We start from the raw sequence: 17,729 nt of genomic DNA on the forward strand, positions 1-17,729 counted from the left end.
TGGGGGGAGGGGGGTTGGGAGAAGGGGGTGGGATTATGGACATTGGGGAGGGTATGTGCTTTGGTGAGTGCTGTGAAGTGTGTAAACCTGGTGATTCACAGAGCTGTACCCCTGGGGATAAAAATATATGTTTATAAAAAATAAAAAATTAAAAAAAAATACAGAGGGAGAATTGGATCAGATCAATTGTATCAAGTGCTGTCACTTGATACTCTCAACATTTCTTTGGTTTCTGGTTAGGCATTCTAATATGTGTGGTGTTGTAATACCTCTAATAGGTGTGGTTTTAATTTGCATTTCCCTAATGACTAATGATGTTAAGTATGTATGCTTCACTTCTTTATTATTTGCACTGCTTATTTTCTTTCCTTAAGTACCATTCAAATCTTCTCCTGTTTTTCTAATCAGGTGATTTGTCTTATGACTGAATTTTGAGAAACCTTCATATATTCTTTATCAGATATATGTTTTACAAGTATTTTCTCCCAGTCTGTGGTATGTCTTTTCAAAAACATGTTTTTTTTTTTTCCTTTGACTTAGCAAAACAGAAATTTGGGGCACATCGGTGGCTCAACCAGATAAGTGTCTGCCTTTGGCTCAGGTCATGATCTCAGGGTCCTGGGATGGAGCCCCATGTTGGGCTCCCTGTTCAATGGAGAGTCTGCTTCTCTTTCTCCCTCTGGCCCTCTTCACTGTTAGTGCTCTCTCTCTCTCAGATAAAATCATAAAATCTAAATAAGGAAGAAAGAAAGAAAAACAGAAATTTACTGTCTCCGTTCTGGAGGCCTAAGTCCAGAATCAAGATATAAGTAGGGCTGCTTTCTTCTGAGGCTATGAAGGAGAATTGAGACCAGGCCTCTCCCAGCATCTGGTAGCCTTGGCATTCCTTGGCTTGTAGATGGCATTCTCTCCTCTCCATGTCTTCACATCACCTTTCCTCTATGCATGTTTCTGTATCTAAGTCCATCCCACCTTTTTTGTACAGTTTATACATTAAAGGCATTATATACAATTGATCTGATCCAATTCTCACTCTGTATTGTGGTAAAATACATACAACATAATATTTACCATTTTAAGTCAATGTACTTTTTAAGTGTACAGTTCTATGGCATTCGATACATTTACATTGTTGTGCTGTCTTTGTAATTACCTAAAAGTATCTTTTTGAAGAGCTTTTAAATTTTGATAAAGTCCAATTTATCTAGTTATTTCTCTTATGGATTAAGTTTTTGGTGGCCTAAGAAATTTTTGTCTAATCCAACGAAGGTCACAAGTATTTTCTCCTAAAAGTTTTACAGAATACTTTTTTAATTTAAAATTTTTAAATTTAAAAAAATTTTAAAATTTAAATTTTTCTAATTTTATAGAAAATTTGGTTTTATTTAATACATAAGAAATCAAACTAAAAATTTTAAAGGATGCATATGCATCCACAGAGCAAAACCTAAGATTCAGAGACTTCTCCAAAGCTAGGTTGGAAACATGCCTTCTTTATTCTCCAGGAACCCTCTTTCAGCTTGCAGGTCCCTCAATTCTTCACTCTGTATAGTTACTGATGCCAACACCTTAACAAACACATCTGACCATGTTGTTGCTCTGTTTAGGAACCAGTTGGCTTCCCCACACCTCTTCAACAAAGCTCAGGCTCCCGGGCACGCAAGCAAGGTCCTTCACAATCCATTCTCGGCTCACTTCTCCCTCAGAGTCACGTGCACTTCTCAGCATCCCTGTCCATGCTGTGCCATTTCCTTTTATTCTTTTTTTTTTTTTTTAAAGATTTTATTTATTTATTTGACAGACAGAAATCACAAGTAGGCAGAGAGGCAGGCAGAGAGAGAGGAAGGGAAGCAGGCTCCCCGATGAGCAGAGAGCCTGACGCGGGGCTCGATCCCAGGACCCTGGGATCATGACCTGTGCCGAAGGCAGAGGCTTAACCCACTGAGCCACTCAGGTGCCCCCATGCTGTGCCATTTCTGCCCTCCCAGCCTACACTTGTGGCCACATGCTAGTGCTGTGGCTAGAATGTCATTCCTTGACTTATTTTTAATACTATCTTGTAATTACTGGCTTATACTGCTCCCTGTCTTCTCTATGAAACTGTGAGTGACTCAGAGGTAACAGCTAGTACTGTCTACTTTCACATCCTCAGAACCTAGCACAGAACCTGGCTCTGCAAAAATAAATAAATAAATAAATAAATTTTTAAAAAAATCGGTAAATGTTTCCTGATTGACTTAATCAATATTACGAACTACTACCATGTTAAGCATTTTACATGAATTCTCTTTCCATTCTTATAAGAAACACACGAATATGTGGAATTATCCTCACTTTATACATGAGAAAACCAAGTACCAGTGAGAATTAATAATTTGTCCAAAGTCACAAAGCTGACAGGATACCCTGAATAACTTTCAGGTGCTCTTCCCTTAACAGGATTTTCAAAGCTCTGCAGGAGCTGGTCCCACGTGCCCCTCCAGCCTAACTCTTCCCTCACTCTAGCTCTGTTACAGCCAGGCCCTCTTTTGGTCCCTCCACTATGCCATGTCTCCTTCCACCTACCATCATTTCTAAACTTGCTGCTCCTCTGCCTGGTATATTCTTACACCCATACTCCCAACTTTTCCTACCTTTTTCAGATATCAGCTTTAGTCAGTCCCTGATTGCTACACCCCCTTAGGCCCCAAAGACTAAGTGCTTCCATGTCAGACGCCCATGGGACCTCACTCCTTTTTGTCATGCGCTCCTCATTCAGCTAATTATTAGACCTTCATTTGTGTCATATTTGTCTATCTCACTCATACCTAAATTGTAAGGTCCATGAGAGCAGTACCATGGTTTCTGCTCACTGGCATAGTGTCTGGCACACAAAAGGTGGTCAATAAATACTAACAAATAAACAACAAACAAACAAAAACTCAGGTAAAAAGATCAGGGACCAAATACAGGTACTGACAGTTCGATTCAGCTCTGTCTGGTTTTACACGTTGTCAACTTACCCGTCAGATAAAATGTTTCCTGTATGAACAAATCACCACCATTGATAGGCGGTATCAAAAAAACAATATTCAAAGAATAAGAGAACAATTTTGACTATGTTCCTTAAGAAATTCCTAGTTATGCAGCTGACTATGCAGATTTGTTTTAGGACATGTTTACAAAGCATCCACTCTGTAAAGTTACCACATCAAACCCTGAAAGGAATACGGTAAGCGGTACAACAAGGTCACTCTCCTTAGGTAGCTCATACTCACATCAGGGAGAGGGAGTTGAGACAAAACCTGCCATTAATGATAAAATGGGAAAACTATAGTAAGAAATGCGTAAGCATGCTTATGGCTCTGTGAACAATCAGTACATCAAAACATAGCTTGGAACAGATCTCAGATAGTTAGCAAACATTTCCTGAGCATCTAGCAGTTTTCAGACACTAAAAGGCACTAGAAATAAAAAACTGAAAGAAGCCAGGATCGTGCAAAGCTCTCAGTCTTGTGAAATAAAGAATTAAATTGTCAAAACCATCCTAATATACACTAGACACAGGGTGACACAGGAAGACAGAGGAGTGCTACTTAACCCACTTGGGGTGGAGTTACTTGGGGAACACGCTGCCTAATAGAGATCTGAGAATAAGCAGAAGTCTATGAGGTGAAAAGTGGCAGTTTTTACAGGCAGAGGGAAAAAAAAGAGTGAAAGAAAAATGATGAGGAAAAGCATGATGTTCAAGTTCAAGATGAGGAATAGTGGGAAAGAATTCAAAAAAGGAAAGGTGGGGCTAGGGTAGAGAGCTCACCCAAGGAAAATAATGCATAGAATGCAAACTTATCTTCTTAGGAAAAAAATGAGTGAAAAATTATAAACACAGACTTATAATTCAGGAAAAATCTTACCAGAAGTGCTAAGCAGCTGAGAAAACTGATGGGGAACTTCAAAATCAAAGCACCCAATCTGTTTTTTGAGTATGGAGCAGAAATCTGTAATAATGACTAAAATACCCAATAACTCTCTCTTTCACAATATCTGAAAAACCAAAACCAAACTGAAACAAGAAAGAAACCCAGAGGCCAAGTCCCATTTATTAATATTCTGAAAAACATCAGGACTCACAAATAAAATCCAGATACTTTAGAAAAATAATTCAAGAACCACATTGAGTTGTACAGCCTCGGAGGCAAATCTGTGTTCATATCGTGGCAGAGCCACTTACCAACAGTGTGACCTCAAACAAATTACTTTCTTCTCTGTAAAACTCCAGGGTTGAATGAGTTGATTCCCTAAGATCTGTTCCTGCTATAACATCCGAAGATTAACTAGAAGCATTAAACCAAATCAAAGGCTGAAAAGAATTCTTCATTATTTAGCCCCTGCCTTATCTATAACCACTTTTCCTCCAACACTTCGGCTCCACGCTGCTATTACAATGAATTCCTTTAATTCCTTTTTTTTTTTTAAGATTTTATTTATTTATTTGATAAGAGTGAGAGAGGAACACAACCATGGGGAGTGGGAGAGGGAGAAGCAGGCTTCCCGTCAAGCAGGGAGCCCCATGTGGGGGCTTGATCCCAGGACCCTTGGGATCATAACCTGAGCCAAAGGTAGATGCTTAACAACTGAGCCACCCAGGGGCCCCTCCTTTTAATTCTTTAAATGCATCATACCCACTCTTACCTCTGGACCCATGGACATTGCTCCCTCTGGTGCCCTTCCACCCTACCATCAGTGCCATTTCTTCCTAAGAAAGGGCCTTACCAATCTCACTACTCCTCCAAGTGTCCACTACTGTATTCCTTCTTCCTTCCCCATCTCACAACCTTACCGCAGGGACCCCTGTCCTTTCCTGATGACAGCAATGCTAAGCTTTCTTTGAGTTTCCTGTTTAACAGCAAGTCTCCTCTACCTTGGAGTTGTGTGCTGAGAAGGCCGAACTGCACTGCCCATATACTACTGCATCACTAGTACCCAGAACAATGCCTGGTTTAAAGACTGCTTATTTATTTGAGAGAGAGAGAGAGAGCTTGCGTGGGGGAGGGGAGGTAGGGGCAGAGAGAGAGAGAGAGAGAGAGAGAGTCTCAAGCAGACTCAGTGCTGAGTGTGGAGCCTGACATTGGGCTCGAGCCCACAACCCTGAGATCATGACCTAAGCCGGAACCAAGAGTAGTACGTCCAACGGACTGCAGCACCTAGGTGCCCCGTAGTACCTGGTTTACAGATAAAGTGGCTCTCCATAGGTACCGATGAAGAAATGAGTAACAAACTGTGGAGACTCACCTCTAACACAGCCAGGACAGTGTCAAGCTGATCCTCTCGGAGAGTGATATTGTTGGAGATTTTTCTCATGGTGTGTATGGACTGCAGACGTACTTCCTCGATTTCATCATTAAACATGTCAACCAAGAAATCAAGGCACTTCTCTGCAAAAGAGGGTGAAGACTGGGCCAGCATGCAGAGAGCCTCCACAGCAGCAATGCGGACCTCTAGACAAAAGGGGACAAATAAGGCTGTGCATTAGGTTATGAGCCATGGGATAAATCCAAGGATTCCTTCTCTTTCTGGTTTATCTTTAACTTTCTACTCTTCTCCATTAACAAACTCTCTCTGGGAGATTTCCTCCATGCCCACAGACTCAGCTACCACCTTCACACTGATCTTAGAATAAGGACTTTGGTGTCACGGGGACTGAGGTTTAGATCCTGACATGCAAACGTGATCAAGTCACATGTCTGTCTTCAGTAACTGCACCTTGAAAACAAAGCTCTTGTTTACCTCAGTACAACAACCACCGTTCTCCACTCAGTACTTTTTTCAAAAAGCAAATTTTAAATAATTAAGATTAAAACAGACTAGATATCATGTTCTCATCTTAGAGATAAGATTCAGCAAAGTGAATTCACTTGCCTTAAAATGAGTGAGAGCAGAGATAAGACTAGTACCCAGGTCTGCTGATTCTAGACTAGCATCATGTAGTGGTTAAGGATACATGTTTTGGAACGTTAAAGGTCTCACAGTAAATTGTGAAGAGTAATTCCTCCACTAATTTGAAGGGTGATCTTGAATAAGTAACTTAACTTCCTAGCAACCTCAATTTTTTCACCTTCAACAGAGATAATACTCATTTCCTTACAGAGTAGTTAGAGGCTGGGGTATGTTAAAAGCTCAGTAGATCTTAGCTACAGCACAGGTATGGATCTTACAAGCGCCTTGAAAACAGAGGCATGTCTTCTACCCCCCCCCTGTATGGCCTGAACACATAACAGAAAAGCCACTGATTCCAGAAAGCCCTTCATTCATTCACTAGAAATACTTCCTGAATGCATACTACACACCCAGAGTTAACAGCCTTGCTAAGAGCCTTAGGAAAAAGCTAAGAGTCTTGATATAAAGATAAGAGGTAAGTAAGCTACAGACTATGCTCACAAGATTTCCATACATGCTTGTTCTGCTCCAAAGGTTCCCACATGGTTCTGCAACAAAACGTACAGTTTTTAAAAAGAAAGGAAAGAACCCCTCAAGCTGTGGTTAAAACTCAGAAATATAATTTTTTGTGTGTGTAAGAAAGGTCTTACAGACACTTTAAAAGCAGAGTTACTACATTAAAGTGAGATGACTTGGGATTTTTCTTGGTAGCAATAAATTCTTCCCTTCATCAGAACTGAAAGATTTGCTACACTTCATAATAAGGTAATTTAAACATGAAATTGCTAACAATTACAAAGAAAGCCAGAAATGGGCCGAAATGCGTTAAATGCTGGGTCCTCTGCCTAGGGCTTTACCCATTACACCACACTAAATCATGTGTAACTCTTGCAAGTCCACAAAGTGAATCACAGAGACACTCCTGATCATCAGCAGATAATCAGTGTGGACCTAAGGGGATGCAATTTTAAGCAGAAACAAAGAAACTTTTGTGTTGCTCTTTGTATGTGTAGTCTGGAAAATCAACAATTTCTACTGGACTCTTTGGAATGTTGAAAATGTATTACAGTCTCCTTAAGGGTCCAGGGCAGAGGAAAAGGAATCAGCTATGCTAAAGGGAAAGGGAAAAAAAAATCCTCTGGTGCCTTAACATGTACAATCAAATCCTGGCTTTGTGCTTAGTACTGAAGACACAAGGGTGAACAAGAAAGAGATGGCCTCCCAGTGCCTACAGACAAGAATAGTTAATTGGATTACAAAGTGATTGATGAGCAGTACAGTAAAAAGCACAGGGAGTATAAGAAAATGCAAAAGCGGTATGTAGCCCACTAAGTTGGATCAGAGGCAGCTTTCTGGAACAAGTGACCTCTAAAACAATACTTAAGGGAGGTGCTAAGCCAAAAGAAAGGAAGAAGGCCTCCCTTCTAGAGGACTAAAAGAATGTATAATACTAGAGTACACAGCTAATGAAATAAGGCACTGTTTCATTCCCAGCAGCATGTCTCTAATTCACCCAGAATTTTAGAAATATAATAAGAAAGCCAGCATAACTGATACTGGTTATGATATATTTGCTTTCCAAAGTTAAGTTCCTTTAATTAAACCTTAATGACAGTTAAGTGTCTGACTCTCAGTTTCCGCTCAGGTCATGATTGCAGGGTCATGAGACTGAGCCCCACATTGGGCTCCGTGCTCAGTGCAGCGTCTGCTTGAGATTCTCTCCTTCCCACTCTCCCTCCCCCATTCATTCTTTCTAAATAAATAAATAAATAAATAAGTCTTAAAAACAAAACAAAACAAAAAAACACCCTTAGTGACAAACTTACGTAGAACTAAATAACATAAATATTAATAGTGATGAAATTCAATTTGCAAAATTAAATAAAGTAAAAATGCTTGCAGAAACTAAATAAAATAGGCTCTAGTTACTTGTCTTAGGATAAAATGGGTATTAATAATGACTTCTTTATTATGAAATACCATTTAAAGTATAATTCGTGTATCCAGTTCACAGAAAACAAAAAAGCAGAGGCTGCTTTAACTAATTTCTCTATACAAGTTTCCTCCATTATCCAAAAGAAGAGTGAAACAATGAAACCTTTCATTTAGGTGAAACAATGTAAAGCAGAGTGTAAATGATGATGTAAAGCAGAGTATCTCCCACTTTCCAAAAGTTCACTTTGTGTGACCTCACTTTTAGAAGACTTATATGGGTATGGTAATGACTTTTTTCATAAAAACGAAACTCCGTTTTGGATTTCTTTTGGTTAACAAAAACAGGTACTAATGTAGGTTTTTTTCATGAAAGCAAAGTGGCATAAAGAGAACTTTAAGGAAGTGGGGAAGACACCCATACACTGAAAACCTCATAGCTAACTAGAGAAGGAAACCCAATTCTCATATCTTATAACAGAAAATGATCTTTCAAAAAGTAATTCTTGCCCTTCTAAGAAGTTCTACTCTGAGGTAATTTTTTACAGGCATTTTAAAGACCTGAGTTCTAATCCTCTGATATAAATTTACTATAAAATTTGAACAATCAACATTATCTCTCCTGATCTGTTACAATTACTGAAAATGAGATAGTTGTAGTCAATAACCTCAAAACAATGACATTCTTTATGTGAGACAGATAGATATAATGGAAATTATACAAGAGCTTTGCAGAACTTCTTTCTACAAGATTTATCTATCTAAAACAACTAAAAACAGAAATAAAAAACAGAAACAACAGTATTCAACACACTGGACATCAGACAATAAAGAGTAATGATCCCTGAGAGGGAGGAAATAAATTAGGTAAGCTCCAGAATTTACCAGTTTATTATCTGGGAAGCTTTTCCAGGTTCCAGGTCTCCCTGCATTGAGAAGATAGAGCTAGGAGTCTGGAAAGGCCAATGTGGACAGAGTTCATAAGGCAAAGTACCAAAATGGAGAGTACCACACATGGAGCACTTTGGAGATCTGCAGAGGGTCCTCCTCAAGTCATCAGCTGAGTCCTGATCTGTTAAGAAATTGAGGTCTGAGAAAGAACCGCTAAGCAGGGCTACAGGGAACAATCTCCAAAGCTCAAAAATGGTCTACAACTGCTTCTTCAGAAGAGTTTGTTTGAGTTGGGAGTAAAATGAGCCCCAGACTAAGTGCTGTTTCAGTTCCTCTTAACAAAGCTTAAAAATAAGACCTGAAATAAATGCATCCCAGAACTAAGTTCAAGAATGTAGGACTATAACAATGTTCATTACCCAACAAAGTAAAATTCACAACGGCTGGCATTCAATTGAAAATTGCTAGCTCTGCACAGAAGTAGGAAAATATACACAATAAGGAGAGAAATCAATCAAAACCAACACAGAAATCACACAAACAAAGATTTAATAAACAACAACTTTAGGATAGTTATTGTAAATGCATTCTCTGTTGACAAAGTTAAAGGAAAGATCAAGGAGATTAAGCATATACATGAGAGATACTAAACAAACCCAAATTCTAATTGAATTTATATGAATGAAAACTACAAGGTTGGAGATGAAAAATACACTGGATGGGATTAAAATCAGAATACAGATGGCTGAAGAAAAGATTAATGAACTCCCGAGACATAACAATGAATATTATCCAAAAGGAAATGAGAAAAACAAAAAAAAAATCAGGATGGAGGGGCAGCTGGATGGCTTAGTCGGTTAAGCATCTGACTCTTGACTTCTACTCAGGTCATGATCTCAGGGTTGTGGGATTAGCCCTGTATTGGGCTCTACACTGGGCATAGAGCCTGCTTAAGATTCTCTCTCTTCCTTTGTCCCTCCCCCCACTACTTCTCTTAAAAAAGTAGGGGGGATGGAGCATCAGTGAATTCCAGGACAACCTCAGTAGTCTAATATATGTGTGTCTGGAGTCACCAAAGAAACATGAGACCACAAAATATATGAAAAAGTAAATGGCCCAAGATTTTCCAATGTGATGAAAACTATAAACCCACAGATCTAAGAAGCAACAAACTTCAAGCATAAGAAACATGAAGAAATGTCACCAAGACACATCACAATTAAACTGCTTAAAACCGATGACAGAGAAAAATCCTAAAAGCAACTGGAGATGGATAAAGAAGATGCAGTATATGCATACAATGGAATATTAGTCAGCCATCAAAAAGAATGGACCACTGCCGTTAGCAACAACATGGATGGAACTAGAGAGTATTATGCTAAGCAAAATAAGTCAGTCAGAGAAAGACAAATACCAAATGATTTCACTCGTATGTGGACTTTAAGAAACAAAACTGATGAACACAGGGGAAAGGAAGGAAAAATAAGATGAAAACAGAGAGGAAGGCAAACCATAAGAAACTCTTGACTATAGGGAAATGAGGTTTGTTGGAGGGGAGGTGGGAGGAGGGATGGGGTAATTGGGTGATAGGCATTAAGGAGGGCACTTGATGTAATGACCACTGGGTGTTACACAGGACTCATGAATCACTAAAATGAAACTAATAGTGTCTTAATATTCTTAATAATATACATTATTATATTATTATTAATTAATATAAAATACATTGATATACTTAATATATTAATAATATATACTAATAATATATTATAATTAACTAACTTGAATTTAAATTTAAAAAAACTAGAGAAAGACACATCATGTAAAGAACAAATATAAAAAATGGCAGCAGACTTCTCAACAGAAAGAGTGCAAACAGGAAAATAACATGGCAGGGTGGGACACACACACACACAACCCCACCTTATTAAACTGGAGTTCAATTTCCAGTGAAAATATCTTTCAAAAATGAAGGTGAGGGACGCCTGGGTGGCTCAGTTGGTTAGGCAGCTGCCTTCAGCTCAGGTCATGATCCCAGCGTTCTGGGATCGAGTCCCACATCAGGCTCCTTGCTCGGCAGGGAGCCTGCCTTTCCCTCTGCCTGCCATTCTGTCTGCCTGTGCTCACTCTCTCTCCTTCTCTCTCTCTCTCTGATACATAAATAAAATCTTAAAAAAAAAAAAAAATGAAGGTGAGAGGCGCCTGGGTGGCTCAGTCAGCTGAGCATCAGACTTGATTTCATCTCAGGGCTTTGAGACTGAGCCCTGCATTGGACTCCATGCTCAGTGCAGTCTGCTTGGGATTCTCTTCCCTTCCCCTTTCCTCCCTCTCTGTCCCTCCCCACTCTTGCACACTTTCTCTCTAAAATAAATAAATAAAATCTTAAAAAAAAAAAATGAAGGTCAAAGAAAATCTGCGTTAGTCAAAATAATAAAGGCTTTGAGGTCAGACACCTGGTTTAAATCTTGCTTCTGTTTCTTACTGGCTGGGTGACCAATAACAAGTTATTGTTATCAGTATCAGTAATATCAATTTTTATTACCAATTATTAAGTGCTTATTATAAATGGGTCATGTATTTTTGTTAAGGATTTTATTTATTTATTTGACAAACAGAGATCACAACTGGGCAGAGAGGCAGGCAGAGAGAGAGGAGGAAGCAGGCTCCCTGCTGAGCAGAGAGCCTGATGCAGGGCTTGATCCCAGGGCCCTGAGATCATGATCTAAGCCAAAGGCAGAGGCTTAACCCACTGAGCCACCCAGGTGCCCCTAATGGGTCATGTATTATGCCAAGTATTTTGTGCACATATAATCTCGTTTAATTCTCACAATTCAGAAACACTAATTATTAACCTTGTTTTATAGAAATACTGGAAAACTAGATTGACTGAATCCAAAGTCCATGCTCTTAACCACTGTATTATACCACATGGGCCCCACATCTGGTTTTTTTTTTTTTAATTTTTTAATTTTTTTAAAAGATTTTATTTACTTATTTGACAAAGATCACAAGTAGGTAGAGAGGCAGGCAGAGAGAAAGGAGGAAGCAGGCTCCCTGCTAAGCAGAGAGCCTGATGTGGGCCTCGATTCCAGGGCTCCAGGACCATGAGCCGAAGGCAGTGGCTTTAACCCACTGAGCCACCCAGGTACCCCGTCACTTCTGCTTTTAAAATTAAGTAATAGTAGGTACTTCATGGAGTGACTATGAAGACTAAATGAGACCCTTCATGTACACTAACCAGTGCAACACCTGATCCATGGCAGGCACTCAGTAAACGGAACAGTTATGATGCAGTCATACTTACCATACATTTCATCTTCCAATCCATGAACAAAGGCTCCACAAGCTCCTGACTCAATCAAATTCACAGCTCCTGTGTCTATTTCTTCCTTGGGAGCATCATCTCCCCACTTTCTGCCACTGGAAAACTCTCCTGAGCTGTAAAGCTCCTTGGCACGTTCATGTGCAGTGCGTTTTCTCTGTATAGGACAATGACAATTAGCACTTGCAGGAAGTTCATGAGGGAAAGGTAAGATGTATTCTGAGAACATGGGAAAATAGGAAATAGGACTGCTTTCTGATAGTCACATTAAAAAAAAAAAGTACTCAATCAATCAGAACAAAGAAATGCAAACTGAATGTCAAGAAAAACCAAAGGTTCACAGGTCTGTCACAGCGGATGTGTTCTTATTAAAGATAGCAAAAGAATGTGCTCATCAGCTAAATGGTTATGTTTGTCACTGTGTACATAACACAGGAAAGGGAGAACCAGAGGCATAAATAATAGCAGTGTCCCTCTAGCACCATCCTGGGTTGATAATAAACTGACCCTAGAAAAGAATTTTTTTTTAGTCCCAACAGAAGTAAGTTTGAATTTGGAAACACTGTGCTCTATTTGAGCAACACTGCACCACCATGCAACCTTCTGGTAAATTCACTTCCTGCCTAGAATGCCAAAGAGGGAATCAGCTAAAGAAAATATCCAGTCCAATCAACCATATGGATCTCATCATGAATAAACTGCCATTCTGCTTTATGTATCAGCCTCTTATGAACCTTCCTGGTGTGAGTCCACATCCTTATGGCTGAGCATCTCAAAGGCACTGGTGAAATATAGTACCCAAGCCTACAAAGATGTGGGCCAGACCCAGTAGTAAAGTTTGTACCTTGTGACATATCTTGGAAACCCCTGCATAACCCATCCTTCCACATTTACTATGAACATGCTGTTTTTTTACATTTCTACTCCAGCATACACAAAGAACACTTAATCACCAACCTCAAATGAAGGCAACACCCTTCAGGAAATCCATAAGGCAATGTTTCATTAAGCATAGACAGAAACTCCTCAACCACTCCGAGAAATTTATCTTATGGAATGACTTAAAAGAAGAAAAGATCTAATATGCATGAAGATGATATTCCTTTATAATGGTAGAAAAATGGGAGAATCTAAATACATAAGATAGGGCTAAAAAATTATGTCACATCTACTTAATATATTACATAATCAGTAAAAATGCTAAGTATAAAGTTGACTATATAAAAAAAGCATATAATGTAGTGATAAATATAAAAGTAGACTATAAAATTATCTGAATACAATGATTCAGTGTTTAAAATATGCATAAGAGCTGGAGAGAAATACACCAAAATGAACAGGAGTCCTAGAGTAGTGTGAATATGGGTAAATTGTTTGCTTTCCTTCTATTTGTCAAAGATTCTGAACTCTTTATTATCATGTTTATAATTTAAAGATTAAGATAATGACAATATTGACTCATATTTAGTCCTGACAATTACATCAGAGAATGTGGTCAAGGCTGAAAGGCATTCCGTGCTTTGTTACTGTTCAGAGAAAGAATTTACTCACTCTTTCAGGGAAACTGCTGCAGAAAAGGACTGTCCTGACATGTCAGTCATATAGTCTCACAAAACAAGACCAGGTCTTTGTAGTTTCTAACAAACAGAAGTTAATCTTACCTTTTCTTTGTAAAACACAACCTGTGCAAAGTATTACATTAAAATAATTTAAAATTTAATGAAATAACTTGTAATTTGGTTCAAGTTACTAAGATTTTATGCTAAAGTATAATCTAGTCACCCAACATTTACTTGATAAATATCTAGGCTGCAAAATTAAATCAACACAGCTTACAGATAGCTGATATTAGTTACAGAAACCCAGTCTGAATAACAAAGAATTCAAGTTACCCTAAGATCAGACATGAGCTTCTTGTCCAGTGTCTGCTCCAAGAAATGAGAACTGACTTGTTCCATTGAGCCCTATAAAAACAAAGAATCAAGGGCAAATTAAACAACTTTTAAGGTCTGAATATTATCTTAAAATTCAAAGTTTGCAGCCAACTTAAATGCATAAAGATAACATTTCTTGACAGTAAAGATGCTTACAGGTTCTGAATCATCAGCAAAATAATAAAAACATTAGCAGCAGCAGCTAGCAGCTAAATAGAGCTTACTATGTCATACACTGTTTATACATGTATTAATTTAGTTCTCCTATGAAGTAACTACTATTATTAGTCCCATTTTATATATTGGGGAAAAAAGAAAAGAAAGTTAAAAAAAAAGGCATAAAAAGATTAAGTGACTCATTTGAAGTATAATTTACAGAGGTGGGCTATAAATCCAGTTTCCCCAATCCTTTGCCTCAGCTGCTACTCTCCACAGTCTCTGCATTCCTTTTCATTCTAGTTTTCCATTCGTTTGTTCATTCAGTCACTCATTCAATTAAACATATATTTATTTAGCTACCACTCAGTTATATGCCTACGGTTACCAGGAATAGCAATACAAAAGAAAGACATTGATTCCACACTCAATGACCTCACAGACTAGTGAGAGAAACTGACAAGTAAACAGATAACTGTATGATGGTATAAAATGTTACAATACACATATAAAGGTTCCTATGGGAAACTCAGAAAACAAGCAGTGTAAAGAGGAGGAAAGGGAACTGGTAATCACAAGTACAAATGCATAAAAAGAGAATGTCATGCAGGAAACATCAAGTGTCTCTAATAATGGGACGCAGGACAGGGGAGCCAAAAATGAAGCAGGATAGTTAGGGATCAGATCATAAAGGGCCTTTGTCATGACCCTTTGTCATGTCTGTTATGGAAGGAGTTTGCTATAATTCTGAATAACCAGATATTTTCTCAATAATGAGCTCAACAGTGTACAAAGTATTTTACTCATACTTTAAAAATTTATTTCTTTTTTTAAAAAAGATATTATTTGTTTATTTGACAGACAGAAATCACAAGTAGGCAGAGAGGCAGGCAGAGAGAGAGGGGGAGAAGCAGGCTCCCTGCTGAGCAGAGAGCCCGATGCAGGGCTCCATCCCAGGACCCTGAGATCATGACCTGAACCGAAGGCAGAGGATCAACTCAGGTGCCCCTAAAAATTTATTTCTATAAAATCCCATGAAGAAGGTAAATGATCCTGATTTTCTTTTCTTTTCTTTTTTTTTTTTTTTTAAGATAATCTCTCTGCCTATGTGGGGCTCAAACACAACACTGAGATCAAGAGTCACATTCACTACCAAGTGAGCCAGCCAGGCACTCCAAATTATCCTCATTTTTTAGATGAGAAATTGAGGCTGAGAGATTTGGTAACTTGCTCATTTCAAACAAGGAAAAAACATAGATTTACACCTCATAAACATCATCTTAGCAGCTATGTGGCTAACTGACCAGAAAGAAATAAAAATGAAACAGAGACAAAGGTTGGCAGGCTATTAGAGCAGGTCTTAGATATTCTTCAAGAATATACTGGCACCTTTCTCTAATTCCCAAGTTAGTAAATATGGAAATTCTTATAGAGGATCAAACTTCTCCAATCACTTTTTCCATAGAAACTTACATGTTCTATGGGAATATCCTTACCCAAGTTAATACCTTTTCTACAACTCCAGGAGAGCAACTGTTGTACTATTTTTACTTAAGTAGTTTCAAATATACTTTTTCTTATTTCTACATGGTACCATTGATTGCCTTCTTTGTTAAACAGATCTGATCAATATAAAATCTAACATTCATGTTTTTAATTCAAACATCAATTTTATGAATAAGAACTCTAAATTTTCAAGACCTCCTCAACTTTCTTTTTAATTTCACCACCACCAACATTAACAGTTGGCTTTTTTTTACAAAATAAGTCAATCAGAGAAAGACAATTATCATATGATCTCCCTCATATGAGGAAGTTGAGAGGCAACATGGGGGGCTTGGGGGGGTAGGAAAAGAATAAATGAAACAAGTGGGATCAGGAGGGAGACAAACCATAAGAGACTCTTAATCTCACAAAACAAACAGGGTTGCTGGGGCGCGGGGTGGGGTAGGGAGAGGGTGGTTGGGTTATGGACATTGGGGAAGGTATGTGCTATGAAGTGTGTAAACCTGGCGATTCACAGACCTGTACCCCTGGGGCTAATAATACATTAAATGTTAAAAAATAAAAATTAAAAAAAAAACAACAAAAAACAGTTGGCTTTTTAGGGGGCACTTTTTTCCTAATAAAGAATTAAGTTTCTGTTTTGTATTGTTTTTTAAGTAAGCTCTACGCCCAGCATGGGACTTGAACTCACAACCCTGAGATCAAGAGCCATGTGCTCTATTGGCTGAGCCAGCCAGGTGCCCCAAGAATGAAGTTTTAATGACATCACAGTGAACTACTCTAAATCCCTAGTCTCAACGGCCCTCTCCAGTGCCTTTAGCTGAGCTTTCTCCCAACACAGTAGCAAAGAAAGGGTATTATCCAAATTCTAGCCTCAAAAAATTACGTTATCATTATTTGCAATTAATCTCCTGTATTACCTGAGAATATGTAAACCTTTCCATTTTAGTCCATAATTACCAAGAGCCCTATAGCATAAAAATCTGCTTGAAAAATGTTGAGACCTAAACTAGTACAACCCAGTAGAAATAGAGAAGGGAGCAATTCCAGAGCTGATGATTCACTGGATATGGGACACAGAAAGAAATCCCAAATGCCTCTGGATTTTCAGCTGGATAAATGATGCCACATTCGTGAAAGTGCTAGAGGAGCAGATGTAGACCAAAAAGATGAATTCATCATAAAGTACAACCCACAAATGAGAAAAATATGTACCTACTTGCCTACTTTTTTTAAAGATTCTATTTATTTGACAGAGAGAGATCACAAGTAGGCAGAGAGAGAGGGGAAGCAGGCTCCCTGCTGAGCACAGAGCCTGATGAGGGACTCGATCCCAAAACCCTGAGATCATGACCTGAGCCTAAGGCAGAGGCTTAACCCACTAAGCCACTCAGGTGCCCCATTGTCTACTTTAGCCAAAACAAATATATTCCAGTAAGATCTCTCTGACTGTACTATTACTACTACTTAACAACCTGTATTTGTAACACCAAGAAAACCATGATATAATATTTAATAAACAAGTGTGTTGAACCTGTTTTCAGAACAAAACTGCTCAGTCATAGATGCTCAACAATAACTTAAGTCTATGCACTAGCCTCTAGCTTCTACCCAGTTAGGTGACAAAGAAAAGTAAACCCTACCCCACCCTTCAAAAAAGGAGCTACCCCGTGAGATATAAAACAGCCACTAAGACATCTGCATGTGTACTGGGAAAGACTAGCTCTTATGGCTATGGACATAACAACCTACAATCTATCTGAAAATATTATCATTTTTTTAAAAAGATTTTTTAAAATTTATTTACTTGACAGACAGAGATCACAAGTAGGCAGAGAAGCAGGTAGAGAGAGGGGGAAACAGGCTCCCCGCTGAGCAGAGAGCCTGATGTGGGGCTTGATCCCCAGGACCCTGAGATCATGACCTGAGCTGAAGGCAGAGGCTTTAACCCACTGAGCCACCCAGACGCCCCTGAAAATATTATCATTTTTAAGGTTAAACACTTCTACAGTCTTATAAAAAAAAGGTTTAGCCCTTACTGAAAAGAGAAATTAAACATCTTAAGAAGAAAT

General features: G+C 38.6%; 1 protein-coding gene across 1 annotated transcript in view; it reads right to left on the reverse strand.

The window, feature by feature from the left end:
• Positions 1 to 17,729, reverse strand: part of INTS4 (integrator complex subunit 4) — a 117,616-nt gene that overhangs the window by 39,100 nt on the left and 60,787 nt on the right. Inside the window, exons 9-11 of the mRNA XM_059411627.1 lie at positions 13,954 to 14,025; positions 12,044 to 12,218; positions 5,272 to 5,477 (exon numbers count right to left, since the gene is read on the reverse strand). Of these exons, the coding sequence (XP_059267610.1) occupies positions 5,272 to 5,477; positions 12,044 to 12,218; positions 13,954 to 14,025 (453 nt within the window). The remainder of the gene's footprint in view (positions 1 to 5,271; positions 5,478 to 12,043; positions 12,219 to 13,953; positions 14,026 to 17,729) is intronic.

Source organism: Mustela nigripes, chromosome 1, assembly GCF_022355385.1.
Source record: "Mustela nigripes isolate SB6536 chromosome 1, MUSNIG.SB6536, whole genome shotgun sequence".
In the NCBI taxonomy this organism is placed as follows: Eukaryota; Metazoa; Chordata; class Mammalia; order Carnivora; family Mustelidae; genus Mustela; species Mustela nigripes.